At 39.8% G+C, this 13,013-nt stretch overlaps 1 protein-coding gene across 1 annotated transcript in view; it reads left to right on the forward strand.

The window, feature by feature from the left end:
* SMARCA5 (SNF2 related chromatin remodeling ATPase 5) overlaps nt 1–13,013 on the forward strand; it is a 29,965-nt gene that overhangs the window by 501 nt on the left and 16,451 nt on the right. Inside the window, exons 2-6 of the mRNA XM_070757784.1 lie at nt 4,971–5,045; nt 6,163–6,329; nt 8,417–8,517; nt 10,058–10,158; nt 11,306–11,485. Of these exons, the coding sequence (XP_070613885.1) occupies nt 4,971–5,045; nt 6,163–6,329; nt 8,417–8,517; nt 10,058–10,158; nt 11,306–11,485 (624 nt within the window). The remainder of the gene's footprint in view (nt 1–4,970; nt 5,046–6,162; nt 6,330–8,416; nt 8,518–10,057; nt 10,159–11,305; nt 11,486–13,013) is intronic.

A 13,013-nucleotide genomic window follows, 5' to 3' on the forward strand; every position in this document is an offset into this window, starting at 1 on the left:
GAAAACAAAACCAAAAACGGGCGTCGTGTGTATGTGTGTGACCCGCAGGTTCCTCTCGCCGGCGGGCAACGTGAGGCGAAGAACCTCGGCCGTTTCCTTCGCACCGAATCGGAGAAGCGCTTTGGTAAACCGCTGAGTTTCTCGGAATCGAGTTTCTCGGGCGGGAGGACCGACCGAGCCGTTGGCCGCCGGGAGACAATAGGAAGAAGCCGAGCGGCGAGGCGAGGGATGGGCGCGGGTATCCCGGGGGAGGCGAGTGGTCGCGCCGCCTCCTTCCCCTCACTTTTTTTTGGCCTCTGAGCCCTTTATAACAATAGCGCTTGGACTTGTATACCGCTTCGCGTTGTTTATAGTCTATATAGCCCTCTCTGAGTCTATATCAGTGTTTCCCAACCTTGGCAACTTGAAGATATCTGGACTTCAACTCCCAGAATTCCCCAGCCAGCGAACGCTGGCTGGGGAATTCTGGGAGTTGAAGTCCAGATATCTTCAAGTTGCCAAGGTTGGGAAACATTGGTCTATATCGCCCTCTCTGAGGGGTTGCACACAATTCGCACACACACACACACAAACAAAACCATCTGGGTCCTCATGGGCGAAGCTTCGCCTGGTCTTTGCTGCTTTTGATGGTGGAAAAGTCGTTTGGACTCTGATTCCTCCTGGCCAGATGTGCATTTCTGGAGGAAGCAACCCCCACCCCCATCCTCGGGCGGCATATAAATCCAAATCAACACATAAATAATAAACGAACAAATCCCTTCTCCACTTGTTCAGAGCTTTAGCATGCCAGCATTTAGACTTTTATACTGCTTCACAGTGCTTTTTTAGCCCTCTAAGCTGTTTACAGAGAGCAAGCATATTGCCCCCAACAGTCTTGGTCCTCATTTTACCGACCTTGGAAGGATGGAAGGCTGAGTCAACATTGAGCCTACTTATTGTATTTTAAGATTTCTGCTCAGACTGCTGAAAAAAAACTAAAGATAAAGTAAAAATGTACTAAAATACACAAACCCTCCAGGGTAAATTTTAAGTAATTTGTTCTTAGAAAATTAACACAGGATCTTTTTCCTTTTTTTTTGCTACAGTATATTGTTTGATTTAAAAATAAAATCAGCTGATATATACTGTTGGAAAGGCTAACGGTTGTATTTATTAATCTTATTAATCTGAAATAAAGCAAGAAACGCAACCTATTTGTAGGTGGATTCCAAGCAATTTTACTTCTAGGTGCTGTTAAAGTATGTATGTTGTTATAAAAGGTATTTGGAAGTGCAGCTGCATCTGTGTTTTATATCCAGCTTCTGTCCCACTCATTCATTCATTCATTCATTCATTCATTCATTCATTCATTCATTCATTCATTCATTCATTCAATTTCTATGCTGTCCAACTCCCTAAGTACTCTAGGCGGCTCACAGCAAATATATAAAACATCAGTAATAGTACTAAAACCTCTAAAAACAGTTTAGTAATAATTTACAATACAACAATTAAACCCCCTGCATACAGTTCATGGTCAATCTCTCTGGTTACTACCATAGGATCGGTGGCTCCAGGTCTGTCAGAAAAGCCAGGTCTTTACCATTTTACGGAAGGTCAATAGGGTGGGGTAATACTTACCAAATTCATATTAGTACAATGCAACCTGAAAACTATACATTGAACAGTTTTGAATACATATCTTTTTATAGTTACAAAATAAAATACATCAACGTGAGGTGATGTCTTGCTTCCTTATATCTTTGTTTACAACTAGAAGATGGCAGACTGAGCACACATTAACAAACTTGTTTGAATCAGACGTAGGTTTTATTTCATTTTTAATAATGTAATGTAAGGAGTTATCTTTACTGTTGCAGTTATTACGTGAATTTATTTTATTATTTATTTATTAGATTTGTATGCCGCCCCTCTCCGTAGACTCGGGGCGGCTCACAGCAATAATAAACAATATATAACAAATCTAATAATTTAAAAGAAACACTAAAAGCCCCATTATTAAAAGCAAACATACACACAAGCATACCATACATAAACTGTATAGGCCCAGGGGAGATGTTTCAATTCCCCCATGCCTGACGGCAAGGGTGGGTTTTAAGGAGTTTATGAAAGGTGAGGAGGGTGGGGGCAGTTCTAATCTCTGGGGGGAGCTGGTTCCAGAGGGTCGGGGCCGCCATAGAGAAGGCTCTTCCCCTGGGTCCCGCCAAATGGCATTGTTTAGTTGACGGGACCCGGAGAAGGCCAACTCTGTGGGACCTAATCGGTCGCTGGGATTCGTGCGGCAGAAGACGGTCCCGGAGATATTCTGGCCCGATGCCATGAATTACTGCAATTGTTAAGTTAGTAACATAGTTGGTGGATATGCTATAACAATCATAAGTGTGAATAATGGTAACTTAAAAATAGATAATATTGGAACCATCTAGAAAATTAATTTTTGGCAGTAAAGGCCAATATGGAATTGGAAGGAAACAGTACACATTTATGTCTAGGGCTGTGGAAAGGTTTGGAAATATGTGAAGTATATTGTGTAGGGAAACTACCTTTTCAAAATATTCATATACCAAAATGTTTCTGACTGTATTTTCCCTTTGAATGTGTGTACTTGTATGACTATGATCTGGATTTCTAAGTGCAATCTAGGATGCTGATTGCCACCAAAAAGTCTTCTGTCTCTGACACGCTCACCCTAGTTGTGAAGCAAGGATAATTCTCATTCTTCTGGTCTTCTGAAAACTTGTGAAAACGTGGCTGCTCTGGATAGTCTTTGGAACTTGATGCTGTAGAACTTCCAGTGGCAAAAGTATTAATACAACACAGCACAATGCAACACACACAAGATAATATACAGTGGTCCCCCGATTATCGCGAGGGTTCCGTTCCAGGACCCCTCGCAATGATCGGTTTTTCGCGAAGTAGCGGTGCGGAAGTAAAAACACCATCTGCGCATGCGCAGATGGTGTTTTTACTTCCGCCGCAGCAGCGAGGAGCCGAAGATTGGGGTTTCCCCGCCGCCCACGCAAACTCCTCGCTGCTGCCGCGCCCGCCGCTTGTCCGCCCGCCGCTTGTCCGCCGCCTGCCTGCCCGCGCGCCCGCCCTTCGCCCGCCCACGCCGTTCGCTCGCGCCGCTTCCCAGCTGAGTCCTGAAGCGAACTTCCGCGTTTGGCTTCAGGACTCAGCTGGGAAGCGGCGCTGGGGTTTCCCCGCCCGCGCGCCCGCCCTTCGCCCGCCCACGCCGTTCGCCCGCGCCGCTTCCCAGCTGAGTCCTGAAGCGAACTTCTGCGTTTGGCTTCAGGACTCAGCTGGGAAGCGGCGCTGGGGTTTCCCTGCCGCCCACGCAAACTCCTCGCTGATGCCCGCCGCTCGCCCTCCCACCAGCAAGAGGGGGAAGACCCAGGGAAGCCGCCCAGCAGCTGATCTTCCCGGCGCCATCTATGCATGCGTGGCCATAGAAAAAAGTGCACGCATGCGCAGGTGGTGTTTTTACTTCCGGGTTGAAAAATCGCTATATAGCCTTTCGCAATGATCGGGATCGCGGAACCCGGGGGATCACTGTATAACTTTACTGTAATTTTATATTTAATATTTTATATTATTACTGCATTGTAGCAGCCATTCCTTTTGTACCACATAGATTATGTTTTTCTGTGGTTTATAAACTCATAAATACTGTGTTTCCCCAAAAATACGACCTACCCAAAAAGCAAGCCGCAGCCTGATTTTCACGCCTGTGCCTAATATAAGCCCTACTCTAAAAATAAGCCCTAGTTAAATCCTGCCACTGTCTGGTTGTACAGGGTGGGGCGAGGCATAGGTGTAAAACCCAATGACACAATACACCATGTGGTGTCCTGCCATGAACAGCTGTGACAAGCCTTGTCCTTCCTAGAGTGGCTCCACTAGCATGACAACCCTCATGTCATCCTTCCAAGAGTGGATTCATCAGACCCAAGTTCCAGTGTCCTAGCAGCAGGCAGGGAGGCTGGGGCATGCCAAAAGCTTGGGCTGTTGTGGCCACAGGCAAGTAGATGGTGGGACAGGGGGCGGAGTTGGCAGCAACAGTGCTCCCACTACTGTCGGGCCCCATGCTCTCTGCCTCCTGCATGTCAAAAAATAAGACCTCCCTGAAAATAAGCCTGTGCTTATTTTGGGGCCCAAAAGAAAATAAGACTAGATCTTATTTTCGGAAAACATGGTACAGTGGTACCTCATCATACGAACTTAATTGGTTCCAGGAGGAGGTTCGTAAAGTTCCTAAGATGAAACAATGTTTCCCATAGGAATCAATGTAAAAGCAAATAATGCGTGCAAATCCTTCAGGAAAAACCCAAACTTTAGAAGGGAGGCGAACAGAGGGCAGGGAGGAGCAGCTAAAGGGGGCGGGTGGAAGAAGCAAGGCTAGGCTAAAGGGTAAGTGGGAAGGAAGAAAGGCAAGGAGGGTGCTCCTCTCTTTTCTTTCTTCAAAAGACACCCTTTCAGTTCCTTTGCAAGCACGTAGTTCTCTGCAAAAATTTTCCTTCCCCAAGCTGCCCCTCCCTCCTCCCTTTTCTTTCTTAAAAAGACCCTTTCAGTTCCTTTGCAAGCACGTTGTTCTCTGCAAAATGTTTCCTACTCCAAGCAGCCCCTCCCTTTTCTTTCTTCAAAAAAGGGGGGGAAAAGAAACCCCTTCATCCCAACAGCAGCTGCTTGGGTTCGTAAGGTGAAAATAGTTTGGAAGAAGAGGCAAAAAAATCTTAAACACCGGGTTCGTATCTTGAAAAGTTCGTTAGAAGAGGCGTTCGTAAGATGAGGTACCACTGTATATACTTTTGCTGTATGTAGTTTGGATTTCCAAAACAAATCTTAATATTTGTAAAGTTATTATTATTATTAATAATAATTATTATTAATTATTTATTAGATTTGTATGCCGCCCCTCTCCGTAGTTACAAAATGTGAAAGAATAGTAAGGTGTGTTATTTGTTCCTTAGGAACTTGTTGGTGATGAATCTCCAGGAAAACAGAAAGAAAATCAAGAACCAGATCCTACATATGAAGAAAAAATGGTAGGTATTGTGTATTGTAATGTAAGTGATTACTTTAGGAGTTGACAGTTTGGTTCACCACTGGGCAGCCAAGCATCTCAAACTTGGACTGATCTATCAAATAATCTTAATATTTTATGTAATTTTGGATTATTTTGGAAGGCTTTTAAGAATGAGAATAGAAGAGTTTGTTTCAAAGAAGTTGACTCTTATTCATTGTTCTGTCTGGGTGCCCCCAGACTTCAACACCAACTGGAAAAAGCAGCCAGACACGCTGGTACAAACAAAGGCACTTTATAGTTTGAAAAATAAACACAGAGAAAAACCTGTTCTTCCCAACAGGCAGGCTATGAGACTTCACAGCAGAGTCCTGACGGCCAGACAATACAGCAGACTTCTTGCTGGCACACCCACCACTGTAGAGAATAAGACCCACACCTTTTCCCCCCAAGGTTTCAGTATTCAAAGTCACAAACCAGAATTCCAAGACGCCAAAGATCACAGCCAGGTCCCAGGACTCCCAAAGATAATACTCCACAAGCCAGGAAGGGTGGGTCTGCCTTTTCAGCCTTTCCGGAGAGCACCACACCCAAACCCAGCTGTTGCCTCTTTAGTGCTGAAAGTACCTGGCTAATTGTCCCCTTCGTTGTGTTGCTCTTCTCTGCCGGAGATCGATGATTGCTTGTGCATTTTCATCTAAGGAATCCAGGCTGCTTGCTGGGGAGAGCTCCCTCTCGGGGGACTCTGGCTGTCCTCCCTCTCCCTCGGCCTGAGATTCCTCCTCCCCGTCTGCCTGAACCTCCTGTTCCTCATGCTCCCCCTCTGAGCAGGAAGCCGGCAGAGGATCAGCCGTTCCCTGAGGGGCCTCAGACGGAATCACAACATTCATATTCCTAAGTTTCCTTCAAAGTCTGTTGACATTCCCCACCCAGTCTTCATCCACACAATTTCTAGCATTGTCATGATAGTCAGAAGGCTTCCTTGACCGCCTCAAAGATTGGATGCTAAATTATGGTGTTTCCTGTTTTTTCTTCACTTTACAATTGATTTTCAAATGTTAAAAACTAATTGTAGAATTTGTTTTTTTTTTCATATAAACTTTCTTGTTTTCTTGCTAATCTTTATAACTTTATTGCAGCAAACTGATCGGTCAAACAGATTTGACTATCTTTTGAAACAGACAGAACTTTTTGCACATTTCATTCAGCCTGCTGCTCAGAAGATTCCAACTTCACCCTTAAAAATGAAACCAGGACGACCAAGAATAAAAAAAGATGAAAAACAAAATCTATTATCTGTTGGAGAGTGAGTACCAACAGAGTTACATTTATTCTGAAAATGTGTAATTGTAAAATATTTTTAGTGCCTTTGAGTTGTAAGGTGCAAAGGGCATCAATAAATACATGCAAAACACAAATATAGATCATGATTGAATACAAATATATAGACACTATGGCAAATTTTACTTAAATTGTCTGGGGAGGTCTACCTCTGACGAGAATTGATAAGGCCAAATATGTGAATAGCATATAACTTATAGTGCTTTGAAGCACTCCCTAAGTAGTTTACAGAGTCAACATATTGCTCCCAACAATCTGGGTCCTCATTTTACTGACCTTGGAAAAAGGGAAAGCTGAGTCCACTTTGAATCAGGCATGATTGAATTCCTCGCAATCAGCAGAATTAGCCTGCAATACTGCATTCTAGCCACTGTTCCACCAAGGCTTTTCACTGTGAAACTGTTCAATCTGGGATATAAGGAATACCTTCTACCTTGTTTCCCCGAAAATAAGACCGCGTCTTATATTAGTTTTTGCTGCCAAAGATCTGCTACGTCTTATTTTCAGGGAATGTCTTAATTTTTTTCAATGAAGAAGAATTCATATTTATTGCTAAACAAAAAAAAAAGAACATTTATTATACACTGTGCAGTAGTTGTCATCACAAACCAACATAACCAGACAAACTGTGAATCCTATCAAGAATTTCTTACTACTACCCTACCATTATTTCCATTCCAATTATACTTTTTTCAAATATATGTTATATATGTTCTGTTCGGGAATGCTATGAAATGAAACAACTCCTACGTCTTACTTTCGGGGGATGCCTTATATTAGACAATTCTACAAAACCTCTCCTGTGTCTTACTTTTGGGGGGTGACTTATTTTCGGGGAAACAGGGTATAAGGAATACCTTCTATAGTAGTGATGGCGCACGCTCGTCAGGACCATACTCTGGAAAAGGTGAACTTCCATGTTCTAGCACGCATGTGCATCTGACAATCAGCTGGGCAGCGTGCATGCGCAGTTTTTTGGTACTGCTGCGCACATGAAGGACAGCTGATTGTTGTGTGCACATGGGCACCAGAAACCTGGAAAACAAACAGGCAAGGCTGCGTACGCCAGGCAACATGGCTTTGCATGCCATAGATTGGCCATCATGGTTCTATAGCCATGTTTAAGAAAGCTTTAAAAAGAGTTGCCCAGACTCTGTCTTTGAATGTCCTTTTTCTTCAGCATGTGATACAGGATTATCTCTTTCTACTCTTTCTAGTTTTGAGTTGGAGAGGAATAACAATCAGCCTTTCATTAGAAGAGGCAGCAATTTTTTCCAAATAAGAGTTTCATATATGTATGCTTTGAATACATTTAGAATCAGGTGAAATTGCAGATATGATTTTAGTTAAGTTACTGGTTTACATGACTGAAAGAAGGAAAACTGACATGGAAATGTGCTGTGAGATGAGATTTCATCCTCTTTTAAAACAACCCAATAATCGCTTGTGGGTTGAAGTCTGGGCAACTGAATGGAGCTGAGTGTTTACTGGCCGGATGCCCTTCCTGTGGCCAGCTGTGATGAAATCTGATACTTTAGAAATAGAAAAACAGCTAATACTTCCTGAAAACCACATATGAGGTATTTGCTATAGAATAGAAGAACATACAGAGCATAGTATAATTGTAATTAATAATAGTTGTTTGGGAAACAGGAAAAAGCTTAAGAATGGAGAATGAGCCAATGGCATCTTGAGCTGTGAATAATTGCCTCTCACACTCAAAGCATAGTGAATTTTTTTAAATAGGTAGTTTTCAGACCTCACATAACCCAATTTTTGTTTTTATTCTTTTGACTTCTTTCCCCAACCAAATGTTTTCCAATAATTTACTTTTAGGGAGTAATAACTTGGACAAAGTCATAAATCATATTACATAAACTCTTCAACATGGATTGGATTGGAAAGTATAAAAAGTTGTGATGAATGCATTTTTTCATCCAAATAAAAGTTTAGCTAAGCAGCTTGTAATAGTTGTTCAATGTAAAAAATTGGCTTGTTTTGGAATCTACAATAGTTAACTGTTTATTTTATTAACATTTCCATTGTTTCTAGCTATCGCCATCGTAGAACTGAACAGGAAGAGGATGAGGAGCTTTTAACAGAAAATTCCAAGACTACTAATGTATGCACTCGATTTGAAGAATCTCCATCCTGTATGTAATACCTTTTGTTGTTTATATGTGGCCACTGGGAATTATCCAAAATTAAAAGATTTTGATACTTTGCACATTTAGCATAATATTATTTGCACATATTTGCCAATATTACCCAACTTAAATTAATATATTTTCAAAATGTTATATGTCCCCTTTCAAAACAGAAGTCTTCCTAGAACAGATTAGAAAATATTAGTATTAGCATTTTCAATAAAATTTTGCATGCAAACTTTTAAATATACTTATTCAGCCATCATGTTTTACCATTTTTACTCATTATTATCCAACTTTTAATGGAATGAAACTTTTTTTAAAAAGCAGTAATATTTTTCTGGTGAAAAATGGGAACATGTTTTAATTTTTCTACAACAAATTATATCTCCAAACTGGATTCTAAATTTGAGCATCAAACATATCTCTAGAACTACTACATTATGTGTGTAATACAGATTTAAGTTTACACAGTTTAAAAATATATGTTCTCAACTGTGCTCAAAACAGTTTTTCCTCTTTGATTTTGAATATGTACCATGTATAACACAAATTCAGGGTTTGCTAATTCACGACGAACACTTTAATGGAATATCATTTCTGGTGTGTGAGAACAGACAGTTAATCTGTTCTGTTAGTGGTAGAGAAGGAAGGCAAGTGGGAAAAAAGTTATACAGCTTTCAAAAAAGAGTGCTAATAAACACATCAGTGCATCAGTATCTAATAACTTACTATCATTTGAGAGGGTTTGTTTATTCTGTTGTCAAGATATATTAAAATGCCATGACAATTTATTTTCATAAGTGTATTACATTTCTTTTCAAACAGAAAATAAAGAACATTGACTAGTTTCCTATTGATTAATGTTTGTAGAACAATCAAGATTTTTATTCATTTGTACTCTATTCCTGTTGTTATTTAGCATTTTGTTTTGCAAACATTGCAACTAGTTGGAAGACATGAGAAAAATCCTGAGTTACCAATGAATTTGCTTTGTATACAGTGTTCCCTCGATTTTTGCGGGGGATGCGTTCCGAGACAGCCCGCGAAAGTCGAATTTCCGCGAAGTAGAGATGCGGAAGTAAATACACCATTTTTGGCTATGAACAGTATCACAAGCCTTCCCTTAACACTTTAAACCCCTAAACTGCAATTTTCCATTCCCTTAGCAACAATTCAGATTATTACTCGCCATGTTTATTTATTAAAGTTTATTTAAAAAAATATTTATTAAAGGCAGATGAAAGTTTGGCAATGACATATGACATCATCAGGTGGGAAAAACTGTGGTATAGGGAAAAAACCTGCAAATTATTTTTAATTAATATTTTTGAAAAACCGTGGTATAGACTTTCCGCGAAGTTCGAACCCGCGAAAATCGAGGGAACACTGTATATTTAATTTAGTCATACTGTCATAATACTTCACATTTTATTCTGTTAAGAATATGAACTGAATATTAGTCCTTCTGGGGTATTGGAATACTATGAAGAAAATAAGAAGTGACTTTAAATTTATTATTACTTGCTTCTGTCTCTTTTTATAGATGTGAAATGGGGGAAATTACGTGATTATCAAGTCAGAGGATTGAACTGGCTCATTTCTTTGTATGAAAATGGCATCAATGGTATTTTAGCAGATGAAATGGTATGCAGAAAACTGATTTTATTTAGAATTAAAGTGAAAATTAACATTCAATTTTAATTATTACAAGTGCATCTTGTTTCTTTTTTGTGAACTGTTGCTAAATTTTGTAATTTGTTATAAGTTGTATAATAACAGGAAATGAAAACCAGAGAAAATTAATTCAAAATAGAATAAGAGCAGAATATTTTTATGTCAAAATGTAGGCTTTCTGGTTGTAAATTTTCTAGTCAGTCCTGTCCCAATATACTGATACTGATACAATTGTAAAAAGCCTAATAGGAGCAGATATATGTTCAGGTTGTTTTTTTATAAAATAGTGCTTATTCAAAGAGCAAATTGAAAGTTGGTTTTTTAATTTGAGTGGTTGTTAGATAGGTAAAATATTTCTTATTTTATGTAATTGGTCTTGACTAATGGTATTGAACCTAGATATTTGGAGAAAGTGTGCTTTTTAAGTATTTGTAAAAAAAGAGATATATTTTCTAAGGAATGTTATGTAATTATTTGATTGGCTTTTGTGAAAGTTTTCTATCTTGAGTAAAATTAGTCTTGATTCTGGAGCCAAAGTATAGTAAAGTATAAAGCCAAAGTGTAAAGTATATACGAATTGCAGAATGGTTTATTTTATGTTTTGGAGTTGCCCTGGGTTTTATATTTTGAGCATGATATATCATGCAGGTTGAAGTCTTATTTTCCTACTTAGTTAAAATTCTGAATATATAATGTTTTTTATTATAAAGTATAATATGCTAGTGATAAACACAGTAGCATGGTTTTGAATGTTGATTTAACTAGAGATAGTTTTATATTTGAAAATAGGCTTTTTTGATAATAGAGGAACTCATCCTAAGAAAATTAACAAATCTTAAAAGACTTTCAGGAAAAAAATTATGATATAGGATACAAATATATATGCTTACATGATCATACATTTTCTAAATTTAATATATTGATACAAATGCACACACACAATTCCAAGGTGGATAAAACACATCTGGCTTGCTTGATGTGTAAAATTGCATTTAGTTCTTGCTGAAATCTGCCTTTGGATACACTCACACACATACACACACGTACAGAATTTATATATGTATTTATCTTGCTCCCTGATACAAATTAACTTTTTCTTTATATACATTGTTAACAGGGTCTTGGAAAGACATTGCAAACAATTTCTCTTCTTGGGTACATGAAACATTACAGGAACATTCCAGGTCCTCATATGGTATTGGTTCCCAAATCAACTTTGCACAATTGGATGAATGAGTTCAAGAGATGGGTGCCAACTCTTCGAGCAGTCTGTCTGATAGGTGACAAAGACCAGCGAGTGAGTATGAACTAAAAAATGTGTCTCTACTAGTCATATATGTTAGCAAAGGGGATCTGTAAATGAATTTCAAATGGATAGCGACAGACCTATAGTGTCATTAAGTAGGACATCACTTAATGATTAAATATATATATTTAAATATATGTCAATGCCAAAATAAAATATTGCAAACATTAAGACTGTTATAGTGTCATTGTGGTAACTGGTGTTAGTGTTCTGCCAGTTAGGAATTATTATTCAGTTCAACTTTTAAAATAAAGAACATAAGGGTGTTTTTTTTTTTTACAGTTTCTTGATTTAATTGTTTTTAATTTTTATATAGGAATTAAAGGAAATGTATTGCTATGCTTATTAATTCTAAATTAGTTATGTTAGGACTGATGATTATCTATTATTTTTTAAATACACCCTTATTCCTGACAATGTCCTATTGGGAAACATTGTCAGAAGGTTGATGCAATAAAATTTCTGAATTTTTGAATTAGATATTGGCAGAGTTACAAATTATCCAGAGTATATACTATTAAACCCTGAATTTCCCTAGTACATTAAGATTATATTATATGTAATTTTAGGGAACCAAGTGGTAACAGATTTGAAATTATCATGGTCACATGTGGATGTTTTTAATAATGAACCATAAAATACATTCTGTGGTAAAATTTATTTATTTGTTTATTTGTTTGTTTGTTTGTTTGTTCCTGTTATGCCGCCCCTCTCCGAGGACTATATATAGAGTATGTGTATGTACATATATACATATACATACATACATGCATATATATGTATCACGTTTTTTAAAAAATTAAGGGAGAATATATATATATATATATACAGTGATCCCTCGATTAGCACGGTCTCGATTAGCGCGAAACGCTGCAACGCGGTTTTTCAAAAAATATTAATTAAAAAAATAAAATATTAAAAAATAAAAAATAAGTCCACGCTAGTTCTCTCTCTCTTTCTCTCCCTGTTGCCGGCGTGGTATATGAGAGAGAAAGAGAGAGGCAGAGGTCGGGCGCATTACCGGGAGGTGGAGGCGGCGTGGGGACGCTGGGTGCCGGGGACACCGAGGAGGGGGTGGACGTCAACTGCGGGCGGGAGGAAAGCGAATGCCACGGGGCTGGGCTCGGCTCCCCCCTCGGCTCCCCCCCTTACCAGCCCCGCCGCGGAAGGCTCCATTCTGTTCCCTGAATGGAGACTGCCGGCCGCTCAATCGGGCCGGCAGGGAACAGAATGGAGCCTTCCGCGGCGGGGCTGGTAAGGGGGGGAGCCGAGGGGGGAGCCGAGCCCAGCCCCGTGGCATTCGCTTTCCTCCCGCCCGCAGCCGACTGATCGTGGGCTCCTTCGCAACCTCGGAGAGCTTCCTGGTTTTCGTGAGCTTTCATGCCCTGGAAGCTCTCCGAGGTTGCGAAGGAGCCCACGATCAGTCTCGGCTGCGGGTGGGAGGAAGGCGAATCCCCCGTGGGCTCCGTTACATCTTCCGCTGCCAGCCAGGCCATGCTGGCGGCAGCGGAACAATCGC

Source organism: Erythrolamprus reginae, chromosome 7 (genome assembly GCF_031021105.1).
Source record: "Erythrolamprus reginae isolate rEryReg1 chromosome 7, rEryReg1.hap1, whole genome shotgun sequence".
In the NCBI taxonomy this organism is placed as follows: Eukaryota; Metazoa; Chordata; class Lepidosauria; order Squamata; family Dipsadidae; genus Erythrolamprus; species Erythrolamprus reginae.